This window comes from Aptenodytes forsteri, unplaced genomic scaffold, assembly GCF_000699145.1.
Source record: "Aptenodytes forsteri isolate BGI_AS27 unplaced genomic scaffold, ASM69914v1 Scaffold68, whole genome shotgun sequence".
NCBI classification, from domain to species: Eukaryota; Metazoa; Chordata; class Aves; order Sphenisciformes; family Spheniscidae; genus Aptenodytes; species Aptenodytes forsteri.
The window spans coordinates 1,792,207-1,804,739 of NW_008795382.1; the positions used below are offsets into that span (position 1 = coordinate 1,792,207).

The 12,533-nt window shown below is 59.8% G+C and overlaps 2 protein-coding genes across 3 annotated transcripts in view; one reads left to right on the forward strand and one right to left on the reverse strand.

The window, feature by feature from the left end:
• Window positions 1-6: 6 nt before the first annotated feature.
• PHF19 (PHD finger protein 19) lies at window positions 7-9,730 on the forward strand. Of its 2 annotated transcripts, XM_019472436.1 has the most exons (15): window positions 16-145; window positions 839-1,039; window positions 1,512-1,593; window positions 1,707-1,802; window positions 1,877-1,977; window positions 2,094-2,242; window positions 2,597-2,692; window positions 2,990-3,058; window positions 4,135-4,255; window positions 5,336-5,403; window positions 5,509-5,679; window positions 5,766-5,853; window positions 6,147-6,232; window positions 6,420-6,515; window positions 6,810-9,730. In XM_019472436.1, exons 2-15 carry the CDS (start codon window positions 848-850, stop codon window positions 7,129-7,131), a joined length of 1,737 nt encoding a protein of 578 aa, XP_019327981.1. In that variant the 5' UTR covers window positions 16-145; window positions 839-847; the 3' UTR covers window positions 7,132-9,730. The 2 variants fall into 2 exon arrangements, with proteins under 2 accessions (XP_009278888.1, XP_019327981.1); XM_009280613.1 differs by lacking the exon at window positions 6,810-9,730 and having other exon boundaries at window positions 7-43; window positions 6,420-6,519.
• A 179-nt stretch (window positions 9,731-9,909) lies between these two features.
• Window positions 9,910-12,533, reverse strand: part of CUTA (cutA divalent cation tolerance homolog) — a 12,234-nt gene continuing 9,610 nt past the window's right edge. Inside the window, exons 5-6 of the mRNA XM_009280615.2 lie at window positions 12,261-12,310; window positions 9,910-11,692 (exon numbers count right to left, since the gene is read on the reverse strand). Of these exons, the coding sequence (XP_009278890.2) occupies window positions 11,590-11,692; window positions 12,261-12,310 (153 nt within the window). The 3' untranslated portion in view covers window positions 9,910-11,589. The remainder of the gene's footprint in view (window positions 11,693-12,260; window positions 12,311-12,533) is intronic.

Below are 12,533 nucleotides of genomic sequence, written 5' to 3' on the forward strand. Positions count from 1 at the left end.
CCCGCAGGAGCTCGCTCCTTTTTTCGGTCGCGCCCGGTTTACCGTAAGTTTGATCGCTCCTGCCCGTCCGGGCTGTTCTCGGGGAAGCGGGAGCGTTATTAATAGCGCGGTCCGGGCAGAGGGAGTTGGCGTTGCTTGCAGCACGGTGAGGTTTCGCGTTGTGATCCGCGGCGTGAGGTCATGTGTGTTGCCGTGACGGGAGCGCAAAGGGGGGAAAAGTAACTTTTAAGCTGTTTTACTGATGTCTGTTAAGGATTGCAACTCGGGCTGCAGGGACGGCGCTGCCGGCTGAGCTCGGTTTCTTTGCCTTGGGCACTTCAAACCTTTACGGTACCGAAACTCGGCTGCTTGGTTTCACTCCTGTGTGTAGTGGTGCCGTTTCCCCGCTCGTGGGCCCGTCCCGTCGGTTTGGGAGCTCGTGAAACTGCAAGGAAATTGTGAATTAAAAATGCAATTTTTAATTCAGCATTAAATTTAAAGCTGTTATCCCTCAGATGCCCCTTCCCGAGGCTGAGCCTGTGGAGGCCTGTGGCGTGTCCCTGCGCCACACGGCGGGGTGGCTCTGTGCTGCAGGAGCTGAGGCAGTCAGGGGGCTAATTCATTCTTGCTCAAGAGCAGAAAAGATTGCGGCTGCTCCCTCTGATTTCCCGTAAATTACCTGCGGACGAACCCGGCTCATCCATGCTCATTTTGTGGGTCCTGAGCACCCGCTGGTGGGTCCGGACCAGCCCCGGGCTCGGTGCTCCTTGGCAAAACCCTCTGGGACACCGTGCTCGGCCGACGGGTGCGTTGTGTCACGGCATGAGGGCAGGGTGACGAGCATGTGCATCCCCTCCAGGCTCTGCTGATGGAGACCGCCAAGCTCAACCCCATCATCCGGGATGTCTACGCGGCCGCTGGCCGTGTCCAACAAGCACCGGCCGCTGCCTCGGCGCGGAGGGGCAGCGGCTGCCGAGAGATCATGGTCAAGCTGACGGAGGGGCAGTACGTGCTGTGCCGCTGGACCGATGGGCTCTATTACCTCGGAAAGATCAAAAGGGTAAGGTGGGCACCCGAAAGGATAAGACGCGCGCCCAAAGTGTAGCTAGTGCCCTTCCCTGGGTAGGCTCATGGCTCGGAGGGGTGCTGTCCTGGGCTGCAATGCATCTTTGGTCATTGGGGCATTTTGGGTTGACGTCCTGCCCCCGGGTATCACACCGCAAACCCGTCTTCCTGCAGCGCTGAGAGGCAGGGCCGGTCACCAGGGAAAACGGGAAAGCGCTGGGGCGCGCACCCAAAGTGTAGCTAGTGCCCTTCCCTGGGTAGGCTCATGGCTCGGAGGGGTGCTGTCCTGGGCTGCAATGCATCTTTGGTCATTGGGGCATTTTGGGTTGACGTCCTGCCCCCGGGTATCACACCGCAAACCCGTCTTCCTGCAGCGCTGAGAGGCAGGGCCGGTCACCAGGGAAAACGGGAAAGCGCTGGGAATGGGAGCTGACACCCGGTGTGTTCTTCCCGCTCTCTCCCCGCAGGTGAGCGGCTCCAAGCAGAGCTGCCTCGTCACGTTTGAAGACAACTCCAAGTACTGGGTCCTCTGGAAGGACATCCAACATGGTGAGTGCCACCCCATCCTCCCTTCCCACTGCCGTGCCGGGGGGTCCTTCCCGGCACCGCAGAGAGGTGGCTGTGCCTCATGCGTCTCCGACTCTGCCATCCCCGTCCCGCAGCCGGCATCCCCGGGGAGGAGCCCAAGTGCAACATCTGCCTGGGAAAGACGTCGGGCCCCATGAACGAAATCCTCATCTGCGGGAAGTGCGGGCTGGGTGAGTGCGGGCGCGTCGCCCTGGGGGCGAGGGTCCGGCCAGCCCGGTGGCACTGACGCCAAGCCCTCCCGCAGGTTATCACCAGCAATGCCATGTCCCGGTGGCGAGCGGCGGCGAGGGCCCGCTGGGGACGCCATGGTTCTGCCGCCGCTGCATATTTGCCCTGGCTGTGCGGGTGAGTGGGGCTGCCCGGGGTCACCAGCTCCGCGTGCCGCCTGCCCTCGGCGCAGTGGTGCAGGATGCGGCCCCCCCGGGTGGCTGTGCTGACCCCCATCCCGCTCGGTCCCACAGAAGGGGGGTGCCCTGAAGAAGGGAGCCATCGCCAAGACGCTGCAAGCCGTCAAGATGGTGCTGTCCTACAACCCCGACCTGCTCGAGTGGGACTCCCCACACCGGACCAACCAGCAGCAGTGCTACTGCTACTGCGGGGGCCCCGGCGAGTAAGCCCCTGCCTGCCTGCCTGCTGGGAGGGTTGTCGCGTTTGGTTTTGTGGGGAAGAACATTTGCAAAGGCCGGTGGGATCAGGTTGGGGAGTTTTTCCCCCCAAGAGAGAAGTCCCCAGCTTGCAGGGCACTGCCCTGGGGCCAGCGGCTTTGCTGCCCGTGCTGCCTCTGCCATCCGGATCTCCGCTCACTCCCAGAGGCACCATTTGCACCCACCTCTCTGGCTGCGGAAAATACAAGTTAGGGCCGGATTTTCTTTCCCTGGTTGGGGGGTTTGTGCGTGGGAGGGGGCCGGGGGCGGTGGCTGCTGCACGCTGCCCTCGCTGTCACCTGCCTCCTCTCCCTCCCCAGGTGGTACCTGAAGATGCTGCAGTGCTACCGCTGCCGGCAGTGGTTCCATGAAGCCTGCACCCAGTGCCTCAGTGACCCCATGATGTTCGGAGACCGGTACGTCCCTTCCAGACTTTGCTGGGCTGGTGCTGGATGTTGGAGCTGGCTTCTCAGGGGGGGCTTGTGCACGGACACGTCCCCAGCCTGTATCTTCCTGACCTGGCTGTGGCACTGATGCAGATCAGCCGCCCCGGGGGCAGGCGGGTGGCCCCATCCCGCAAAGCCCTGCTCCTCCCAGCTGTGCTGTCACTATTGGCACCCGGAGCACTGTCCTCACCCCTACCCATCCTCAGGCTCCGCAGGGCTGCGGGGATGACCCCCACCCCCAGCGCTCTGCTCTCCGCTGTTTTCCAGGTTCTATGTGTTTTTCTGCTCCGTATGCAACCAGGGACCTGAATACATCAAACGCCTGCCCTTGAGATGGTAAGAAGCAGCCCTGGCTCCTTTGGAACGTGCTGGGGTGGCTGCGGGGCACCGGGCTGGCCAGTGCCCGGTGCTGCCCAGCCCTTGCCATGGGACCAGCCCCAGCGGTGGGTTTCAGTGGCATGAGTTCACGAGGCATCTCCTGCTTATCCCATCCCGGCCCTGAGCCGGGGCCTTTGCTCGGCCGCAGGCCCCGGCTGCGCAGCATCTTCTGCCCGGCCCTACGGGGCTGTTTCCCAGGGAAGCTGTTTCTTAATATGCCCCAAACCTACTGTTTGTCTGGGAGCCAAGGGACACGTTTGCCAGAAGATAACTGCAAAAAGCAGTGGGGTGACAAGTCATCAAATTCTGTGATTAAATACAAGTTTACAAGCGGTACATCTAGTGTACCTTGATGGTCTGAAGGCACTTTATAAAGTGTATTAACAGTGCCAGCAGCCCTGCTGTTCCCCTTGTGCTCGGCCGTGTCAGACGTGTTACTGGTGCTAACGGGCTTCTGGGATGCGGCTGCCTCAGGGACATTGCACCGAGCAGCGCAGCAGGCTGGAAGAAGAATAAGGGAAATCCTGCAGGATATGTTGCTTGGCTTTCATTTTCAGAGACGCAACTGTAAAATCCCACAGGATAGATTGGGTTGTTAAAATAGACAGTGTATTTTCATGTGAATAAGAGCTGTCCCGCTCCTGTACCTAACTGCAGCAAGAGCACACGGCTGGGGCTTATTAAAAAGCTGGAAAACTGGGCATTTGTCCTGGGAACAGAATGTCCTCCAGCTCCTGGGCTCGGGGGTCTTGGCGTTTGGGGTTCCCCCTGGCTGCGGGCAGCGTCTCATCCCTCCCCAAAGCTCAGGGGATGCCGTCCTGGCTGTGGTGGCATCCCCTGGGATGTGTGTCCAGGCCAGGGTTGCTTCTTCCGTGGGGTGTGGGAATGGTCCCGGCTTCCAGCGAGAAGATTTTGGGAGGGTTGTGCTGGGGGCTGCGCTCGAGTGGTGCAGGTGGAGCAGAGCATCGTGGTGGGTACCGTCCTGCCGGGGAGAGGGTGGGCTGCCGACCCTCTCACCCCCTTTGCTCCCGCAGGGTGGATGTTGTCCATCTCGCCCTCTACAACCTGGGTGTACAGAGCAAGAAGAAGTACTTCGACTTCGAGGAGATCTTGGCCTTCGTGAACCACCACTGGGATCCGCTGCAGCTCGGGAAGGTAAAAACGTGCAGCCAGAGCTTGGGCTGGAAAGCAGCCGTGGGGAGGGAGAGGTGCTGCTGGGAACGTAAGTCACGGCCGGCTGTCCCTGAAGCCTCGGCTCAGAGGGACCGGATCCTCCTTCCCCGCAGAAGCTGAGCCCCTGAGGCTGGGGCAGGTTGGCCAGTGAAGGGCGGTGCTCGTGGTGAAACGGTGGGGCAGCGCGCTCTGCCCCTTGGTTGGGTTGGCTTCCCCTCTTGGCAGCCACCGACCGCGAGGCGTGTTTGCGTGTGGCTTGTTGGGAAAGGGTCGGAGCTTTGGGAGTGCCCGCTCACCGTGGCCCAAGCTGGCCGGTCCTTGGCCGGTCGCCTGTGGGGAAGGAGCTTTAAAACACCTGCCCGGTTTCTCTGGGTGGGCAGGAACACCCGACCCGGGGCGTTTGCACCCGCTGGGAACACGTGGCAGCTCCTGTGTGCAGTTCACCCACCCCTGGGATGGCATCAGAGCGGGGCATCCCCAGCGGGCAGAGTCGGCGGTGGAGGATGCTGCTCCCTGAGCCGGGAATGGTGTCGGCCCCTGGGCACGGGCCCTGGGCAGAGCTGAGGGACCTTTCCTGGGGCTGGGGTGGAGGGTGAAGGGTGGAAAGGGATGTGCTCGCATGTTGGCAGTGCCGCTGTGCCAGCAGCCCCTCTCCAATGAGCTTGGGCATCTCAGCAAAACCGCCGTTCGTGCAGCACTCGGCATGGGCAGCTCCTGCTCAAAATTAGCTTAATCACCTTCCTCTGCGCTGGGATTTCTCTTTGTTCGGGTGTTGTACCTGACAAGTTTCCCCGTTGGAGCTAGAGCCGGGAGAAGCGCTAAAACCAAAGTGTGTTGGAAACCTGTCACCGCGTTGGGACGGATCGGTTCCCCGCAGACGCCTCCCTCCCCTGCACCGAGGGCGGCCGGTGCCAAACCCGGGCGGCTCTGGGCTTTGGCGTCCCTCGCTCCCTGACCTTGGGCAGGAGCCGAAACCCGGAGTTCGGGTTCCCCCGTCTGTTTAGTTTTTGCATAACCGCAGCAGGCGCCGAGCCCTGCCTGACCTCTGCCGTCTCTCTGCAGCTGACGGGCACCCCCGTCTCCGAGCGCGGCCCCCACCTCCTCAATGCACTCAACAGCTATAAAAGCAGGTGAGCCCCCGGGCGCGGCGGGGCGAGGGACGGGGACGGGGCGGAATGCAGGATGCTCCTGCGGCTCCCCCGGCTGAGGCTTGTTTCCTCCCCTCTGCTGCCCAGGTTTCTGTGTGGGAAGGAAATCAAAAAGAAAAAATGCATCTTTCGCCTGCGGATCCGCGTCCCGCCGAACCCCCCCAGCAAGGTGCTGCCAGAGAAAGCCCCTGGCATGGGTGAGAGTGGCTCCTGCGAGCTGAAGAAGAGGGGAAAAAGCAAGTATGTCCATAAAGACAAGTGAGTGGCCAAATTCGCCTGCGCACCCCCCCACTACCATGCTCCCCTGGGGCGGCCTGGCAGTCTCACCCCCCCTTGCTTTGCAGCCTGCTGCCACGGCAGCTCCAGCAGCAGAAGCGGCGAGCGGCGCGGCGCAAGAGGGCCAAGTTCCTGCTGGAGGACGCAATTCCCAGCGTGAGTCCTTCACCCCATCCTCTGGGCGACCGCCCCGGGCTTTGGCAACCGGGTGGGACCCTACAGCCCCCAACCCTGGGGCTCCCCGCGAGGTTCCCCTGCTCCTGCGGGCAGGGAGAGCCCCCGTCCCTCACCCTGGGGTTTGCAAATGTTCTGTGCCAAGCCTGCTTCCCGGGGGCTGCGGGGCCACGGGAGGGAGCGTGGTGGTGCCGGGGCAGAGGGTGCCGATGCCGGGGCCATGGGCAGTACCACTCCGCTCGGCAGTGACGAGTACCCTTGTTTTCGTGGGGCAGAGTGACTTCACCTCCGCCTGGAGCACCAACCACCACCTGGCCAGCATCTTTGACTTCACACTGGATGAAATTCAGAGCCTGAAAAGGTCCGTGCAGCCGGGCCCAGGGGTGTGGGCAGCAAGGGGGGGGCAGTTTAACGGCCCAAGTGTGAGGCAGGGCTGGAAAACCTCCGGCTGCAGGCACACGTGAGACGGAAGCGGGAGCAGCTGGGGAGGTGGGGGGCCGTGGTGCCCCTTGTGCCGGGCTGGGGCCAACGCTGCCTTCCGTCCCCAGTGCCAGCTCGGGACAGACTTTCCTATCGGACGTGGACTCCACGGATGCTGCCAGCACCTCGGGCTCGGCCACCACGAGCCTCTCCTATGAGTCCAGGTGAGGGCTGTGCCCCTTCGCCCCTTCCAGAGGGGTCCCGGTGGCACGGCCAGGGGGGTGAGGGGTTGCCCCTTCCCCCCACAGCACCCTCGTGTCCTGGCACAGGGGTGTCCCGCATCGGGGAGCCTTTCCTCCCTGCTTCCTAAAACAGGACAGCGGTCCCAAAGCAGCACTGCCTTGCTGGGCATGCAGGGTCGGAGCTGTCGGTCCTTGCTGGGCTCACCCGAATTCCCAGCGTGCTCCCTCCAGGCTCGCAGGGCGGCGGGCACAGCCAGAATAGTGGGGGGCACCTTTTGGGTGCTGCGTGGGCAGCCGCAAGCGCAAGCTGGCAGCCCCACGCCGCGGCGGGGGCGAAGAGGAGAGGTGGGGAGGCGGGGCGGGGCGCGAGGCAGCCTGCGGCCCCGACCGCCCGGACGACGGCATTGACAGCCACACCTTCGAGAGCATCAGTGAGGACGACTCCTCGCTCTCCCACCTCAAGTCCTCCATCAGCAGCTACTTCGGGGCGGCGGGCAGGCTGGTCTGCGGCGAGAAGTACCAGGTGCTGGCGCGGCGGGTGACGCTGGAGGGGAAGGTGCAGTACCTGGTGGAGTGGGAAGGCACGACCCCCTACTGAGCCCCGCCAGCCCCCAAACCTCTCCCGGAGCCAAACCAGAGGAGATCGGGATGACGGGGAAACCCTCGCCGCGAAGCAGAGGAGGGGCGCTGGCCCACGGGGAGGCTGGGACCCCTCCATGCTCGGGGGTCCCAGCTGGGACCGGCTCCCCAGGAACCGGCGCGGGGGGAGGCAGGCCCGGAGCCAGTGCCATCAGTGCTGCTGCCCAGGGGTGAAACCCGCAGCCTTGCCGCTGTATTTTTTTTATTTTAACAATTGTTATTTTATTGGCCACGTATATGCAAAGAGCGTGGCCCAGCTGCGCTTTCCTGACGGAGCCTTTGGCCGAGCCTGAGGCACCATCACGGTGGTGGTAAGAGCAGCAAGTGGGTCTGGCCTTTCCCCCAGGCTGGCGGCTGTGTCCCCGAGGCAGAAGGATCCCCCCGGCATGGCCGGGCACCCCCTGGGGAAGCCCCTTCGGGGGGTACCCCATAACCTGCTCACAGAGATGGATGTCGTGCCGGTGCCTGGCGCACCCCGACTCATCCCCACGTCCAAGCCTTACAGAGCAGACTCGAGGGGGTCCTGCTGCTAAAGCAAAAAGCACCTCCCTCACCCGTGCTTTCACAGCCCGTCCCTGTGCCCATAGGAAACGATGGGCGACTCTTGCCAGAGCCGGTGTACGGGGTTTTCCTCCTCATCATAAATCCATTCATTAAAGGAATGTGGTTTGTTTTATATGAGGGGAAAACGCCCCGTAAACAGCCCACGTGTGGCTGGCTTTCACGGCTGCGGGGCAGACGTATGTGGTTGTTCTCGTCCCACGACCTGGACGGCGTGTGATGATGCACCAGCTTCGTTTCCCTGTTCTTCTGACAATCACGGTCTTGGAAGAGATCAGCCAAAAGATACGCCCTTGCCTTAAAACCACCGCGGGCATTTCACAGACTGGAGCCCGAGGCCTTTATTCCAGCAGGAAACCTCGTCCTGAACGTGCCAAATGAGCAGACAAACCAAAAAGGCCGAAGAGGACAGTGGGGGCATGGGGAGAGGGTTGCACCAGGGTCCCCGCGGCCATCCCTGTAGCCTCGTGGCTGTGCCTTGCTGGAGAGCGGCCACGCTTTCTGTTACTGGCATAGTGTCGATGTTCGTGAGCGCGTGGGGTCGGTTTGTCTGCAGAAGAGAAGGAGCAGCCCCCTTCTTTAACTACAGCAATACTGCCAGGTTGTTCAGGAGCAAAGCAGTTGTCTTTTTTAAAAAAAAATTCTAATATCATCAGACATATTTGTTAGATTTTTTTTCTAAGAGAGAGAGATATATTTAATGTTGTCCTCGTCCCTGCCCCATCACCGCCGTGGCTGTCCTGTGGGGAGAGGGTGGGTGATGCCGGGGGGGCTGCGTGGTCCCGCTCTATCAGCACACCCCGTCCCTATAGCCCCATCGTTGTTCATAGGCGTGCTTGTGGGATCTGCTGACCGGAGGGTGAATTGAAAAGGTTGTTTTATTGAAAAAGTACTTAAGAAAATTCGTCGGTGTAATCAGCACAAGGCAGCAGGTGACATTTGCAAACCAGAGGCCAAAGCGTGGTCCTTGAAAATAAACTTCTGCTTCAGCTACTGCTGAAATAACGTAGTGGGACACCCATGAAGGGAGGGGGTTTGCCAGTTTGTCTTAATCCATCTAGCAGGCACCAGGCCTTTGTGCAGCTGCGAGATGACGATGCCTCACGTGGGGCTGCGGTGCAGAGCAGCAGCTTCTCTGCAGCCCCGGGAGGTGCCCGTGTGGCTTGGGCGAGGCACGAGCTGCTTCGGTGCCCGTGCTAGGAGCCTGAATATTCGGCACAGCAGGTAAAAGCATTTTAACTCCTTTCTGACGAGTTGCCTGGTGTCGTGCACCCGGTGTTGTGCTCGGTGGAGAAGCTGTTAGCTGCTTGTGCGGGGCGAGGTCTGGGAGAGGAGGCTCCGTCCAGCTCCAACCATGAGATGGTTTGAGCCGAGCGGGGTCACACGTGCCTTGGGGAGAGGTGCTTGGCACCCTCAGGGTCTGCATCTCAGCTCATCCGGAGGGGAGCATCTCCAGAGGGGCCCCGTCATTTTGGGAGACGTGCTGCTGGGACCCCCCCATCCCTGGCAGGGAGGGGTGCAGCTCCTGCAGCCAGCTGGGTCATTCCCCATCCTGCCTTGGCTTGTCACCAAAGGATCGCTTAAAGTATTTCCCTTTCACGAGTGCCTATGAAGTCCTTGTTATTGTCCGAGTTGCTGCCTGGGGGGGCTGGTGGGGGCTGCCAAGAGCCGTGCCAGGGCCGAGCAGGGTTATTCCCGCAGGATGCGCCAATGGACATCGCACTCACGGGAGCACCCACAACGTGTGGCCCTGGTTCTTCTCCTCTCCCTCTCTTCTCCTCCTCTCCTCCCGGCCTGTTGCAGAGAATTGAATGTGGAGCCTTTAAAAATATTTTTGTTGCGGAGTATATTTTGCATTAGCTGTAATAGATATTATAATGACTCTGTGCACCTTCTAAAGATTTATGAGTTCAGGTTGCTGCTTGTAATAACCAACTCTTGTTATACCCAAGTTGTAATTAATATGTCTGATGTACAATTAAAAAGTCTTTTTTTTTTTTTTTTTTTTTTTTTTTTTTTTTTTTTTTTTTTTTTTTTTTTTTTTTTTTTTTTTTTTTTTTTTTTTTTTTTTTTTTTTTTTTTTTTTTTTTTTTTTTTTTTTTTTTTTTTTTTTTTTTTTTTTTTTTTAACATCACTGGTTCTTTGTAGTATCGGGATTATTGAGTCTGGGCACTGGGGGTCAGTGTGTGGTCCTGGGCAGGCACCTGGTGCCCGCCACGATGCAGCTGGTGCTGCTGGGTCGTGCTCCATGCCAGGGTGAGGTGTGCCCTCGGCCGGAGAGATGCTGCCGCGAAGCACGGGAACGGCAGAAGGGTGCGAAGGGGCGACTGGGCGGGGGTCAGGGACACCCCTTGCAGTGATGGGTTTTGTAGAGAGGGGCTGCCTTCGCTCGCAGTCCTACTGACCGGTCCCAAATGGCCCCCACCCAATTAGTCTTAGCCTAAAACGTGCACGTTGCACAACGTAGCCCTGACAGGGCTAAACAAAGCTTAGCTTTGGCTGCAGTGCAGGCCTGGCCTGGGGGTGCTGGTGCTCGCTTCATGTGCTTTGTTCCTTTTTGCCAGACAAGGTGCCCAGCTGGGATCCTGCTTCTTCGCATTTACCACTGAAAAGTTTCCTGCTCTCAGAGCCCAGACCATTTTCCCTCTTATCTTCTTTCCTGCACATGTGAGCCTTCCCCGCACTACCTCTGGTGGGGCCACGCAAGCCTGCGGGCACAGCTCTCAATACCTGCAAAGCACCCTGCGCTGCTTCTCCACGAGCCCGAGACGAGCAGGTCGGAGCCAGCGGAGCATCGCTCGGCATCGGGCTGGAGAGAGTCGCTGCAAACCCACAACGGGCCCTTCCTCCTGCCCAGCTCACTGCAGACACTGCGCCCGCAAACTGCCACAACACGTGAGCCTGCCCAGGTAAGAAACGCTCCTGTTTATTCCCTTCCCAGTCACATAAATAACTCGGTATCGTTCCATAAGTTACATCCCATTAAACTATTAACATGAGCATCTTTTTACAAGGTTAAACTTGGCCCAGGTAGAAAGCCACCGTTCAGGCGTGGGTAGGGGATGCAGGGCTGGGGCTGTGCTGCCCCGAAGCCAGGCGATGCCCTGGTCCTGCTGGCACGTGGTTTCCCTGAACTGGCAGTGGATACTGCCCAGCTCAGACCAGCTCTCCCCGGCTTGGCAGGATCAGTGCATGCGCTGCTCGCGGCTCCTGCGAAATGCTTGTGGCGTCTGCTCAAGTTTGCCGTTTCCTTGGATTTTGTATGACTCGAACCAGCATGTTGCATGACAGCAGGAGAGGGCGTGAGCCAGCGCATCGCGGGGTGCCCGGCCACATCCTGCTGCCTCCGGGCTGGGGAAGCAGGAGGCAGAGCCAGGCAGGATGCTGCAACAGCCGCTGCGGGGGAGCAGGGGGGCCAGGCAGGGTTTCAGGCGCTGGCTGTGGGGACACACGGTGCTGGAGGGGCTGCTGGGGGCTGCCAGGACACGGCTACAAGCTGGCACTTGCTGCTGGGGGCCTGAGACAGCCCCCAAATGCTGCAGTGTCCTGATGTGAGCGTCTCTGTGTATCCTCTGCAATGCTGCAACAGCCCTTGGTGCACGTAGCCCTTCTCCACTTTGGCCTCTGCCGTCTCCGGGCTGCTCGGTGCTCCCTGGAGCACAGGGTCAGGCTGAGGAGGGGATATTTGGAGTGCAAACGAAATTCCCAGTCCCAAGCTTCTGTGTTATAGCAAACACGTGAAGATATAAGCTGCCTCCCCGCGTGTGCATAACTCCTGCCTGCACAGGGAGACCAGTGCGGCTCAGCACGTTTCACCTGGTCTCCCCAAAAGCGAGGTGCTTTCTGCGCTTTTCGGTTAGTCCCGTGGGACACTTTCCTCTATCCATTTGAGGTAGAGAGGGTTTCCTTGGTCAATAGGCAGGCTGATGATTTCAGGAATTTCAAAGGGATGGATGGATCTAAAGTGGAAACAGACGCAGAGGAACAGTGTCACTGACAGCCCTGCAGCAGAACAGACCCGCTCCCGCTCGCAGGCGCAGGAAGCAGAGTTCTCCGCTCCCAGCGGTGTGCACCAGCCCTGCCACACACTCTCCACTGACTTCAAAGCACTCGCATCTTCTTTTTGCCATGTGAGAATTTTGCTTTGAGTTTGGGGTTTACCACAGCCAGCAGCTGACTGCCAGGGGGCCTGGCCCAAAGCTGGCTGCACTCACCACTCAGCGCTTGGGAAATGCAGGAAATCCTGCCAGGAGGCAGCCAGGGAATAACCTGTGTTAGGAGAAGGAGAATTCCGCCTTGTGCCCAGTACGGAGGGGCTGGTTGAAGCCCAACAGTTGATATTCCCGCCAACCTTTTATTTTGCTGATGCCATCTCTGTTTTTTTCTGGCTCACAAGGTATATCAGGAGCACTTAAACCCACCCTGGGTGGGAAAGGGCTCAAGGAACCTGACTCCCAAAGCCTGAGCATGATATGGCAGCATACCTTGGATAGGAAACCCAGTGCTCCCGCGGAGCCAAAGCCTCACCTGACGTAGTTGGACAATTCGCCTATTTTGGATGTCCTTGTTTTCACTAACTGGAGAGTAAAAGAACAAAACAAAACAAAAACCAGAGGAGAAGTAAAGGAGACGGAGCGGTCCTGCATGCACAGTTCCACTGCACCCATCCAGCACGGCTGGTGCCCAGCGGTGCGATAGGAGCCCTTCCTGGGCTCTTTCCCCGGGGAACGTCCCCTATGGTGGCAGGATGAGGGGCCGAGCAGGGCTGCCACCCCCAGCCAGCACCGCCCTGCCCGCAGG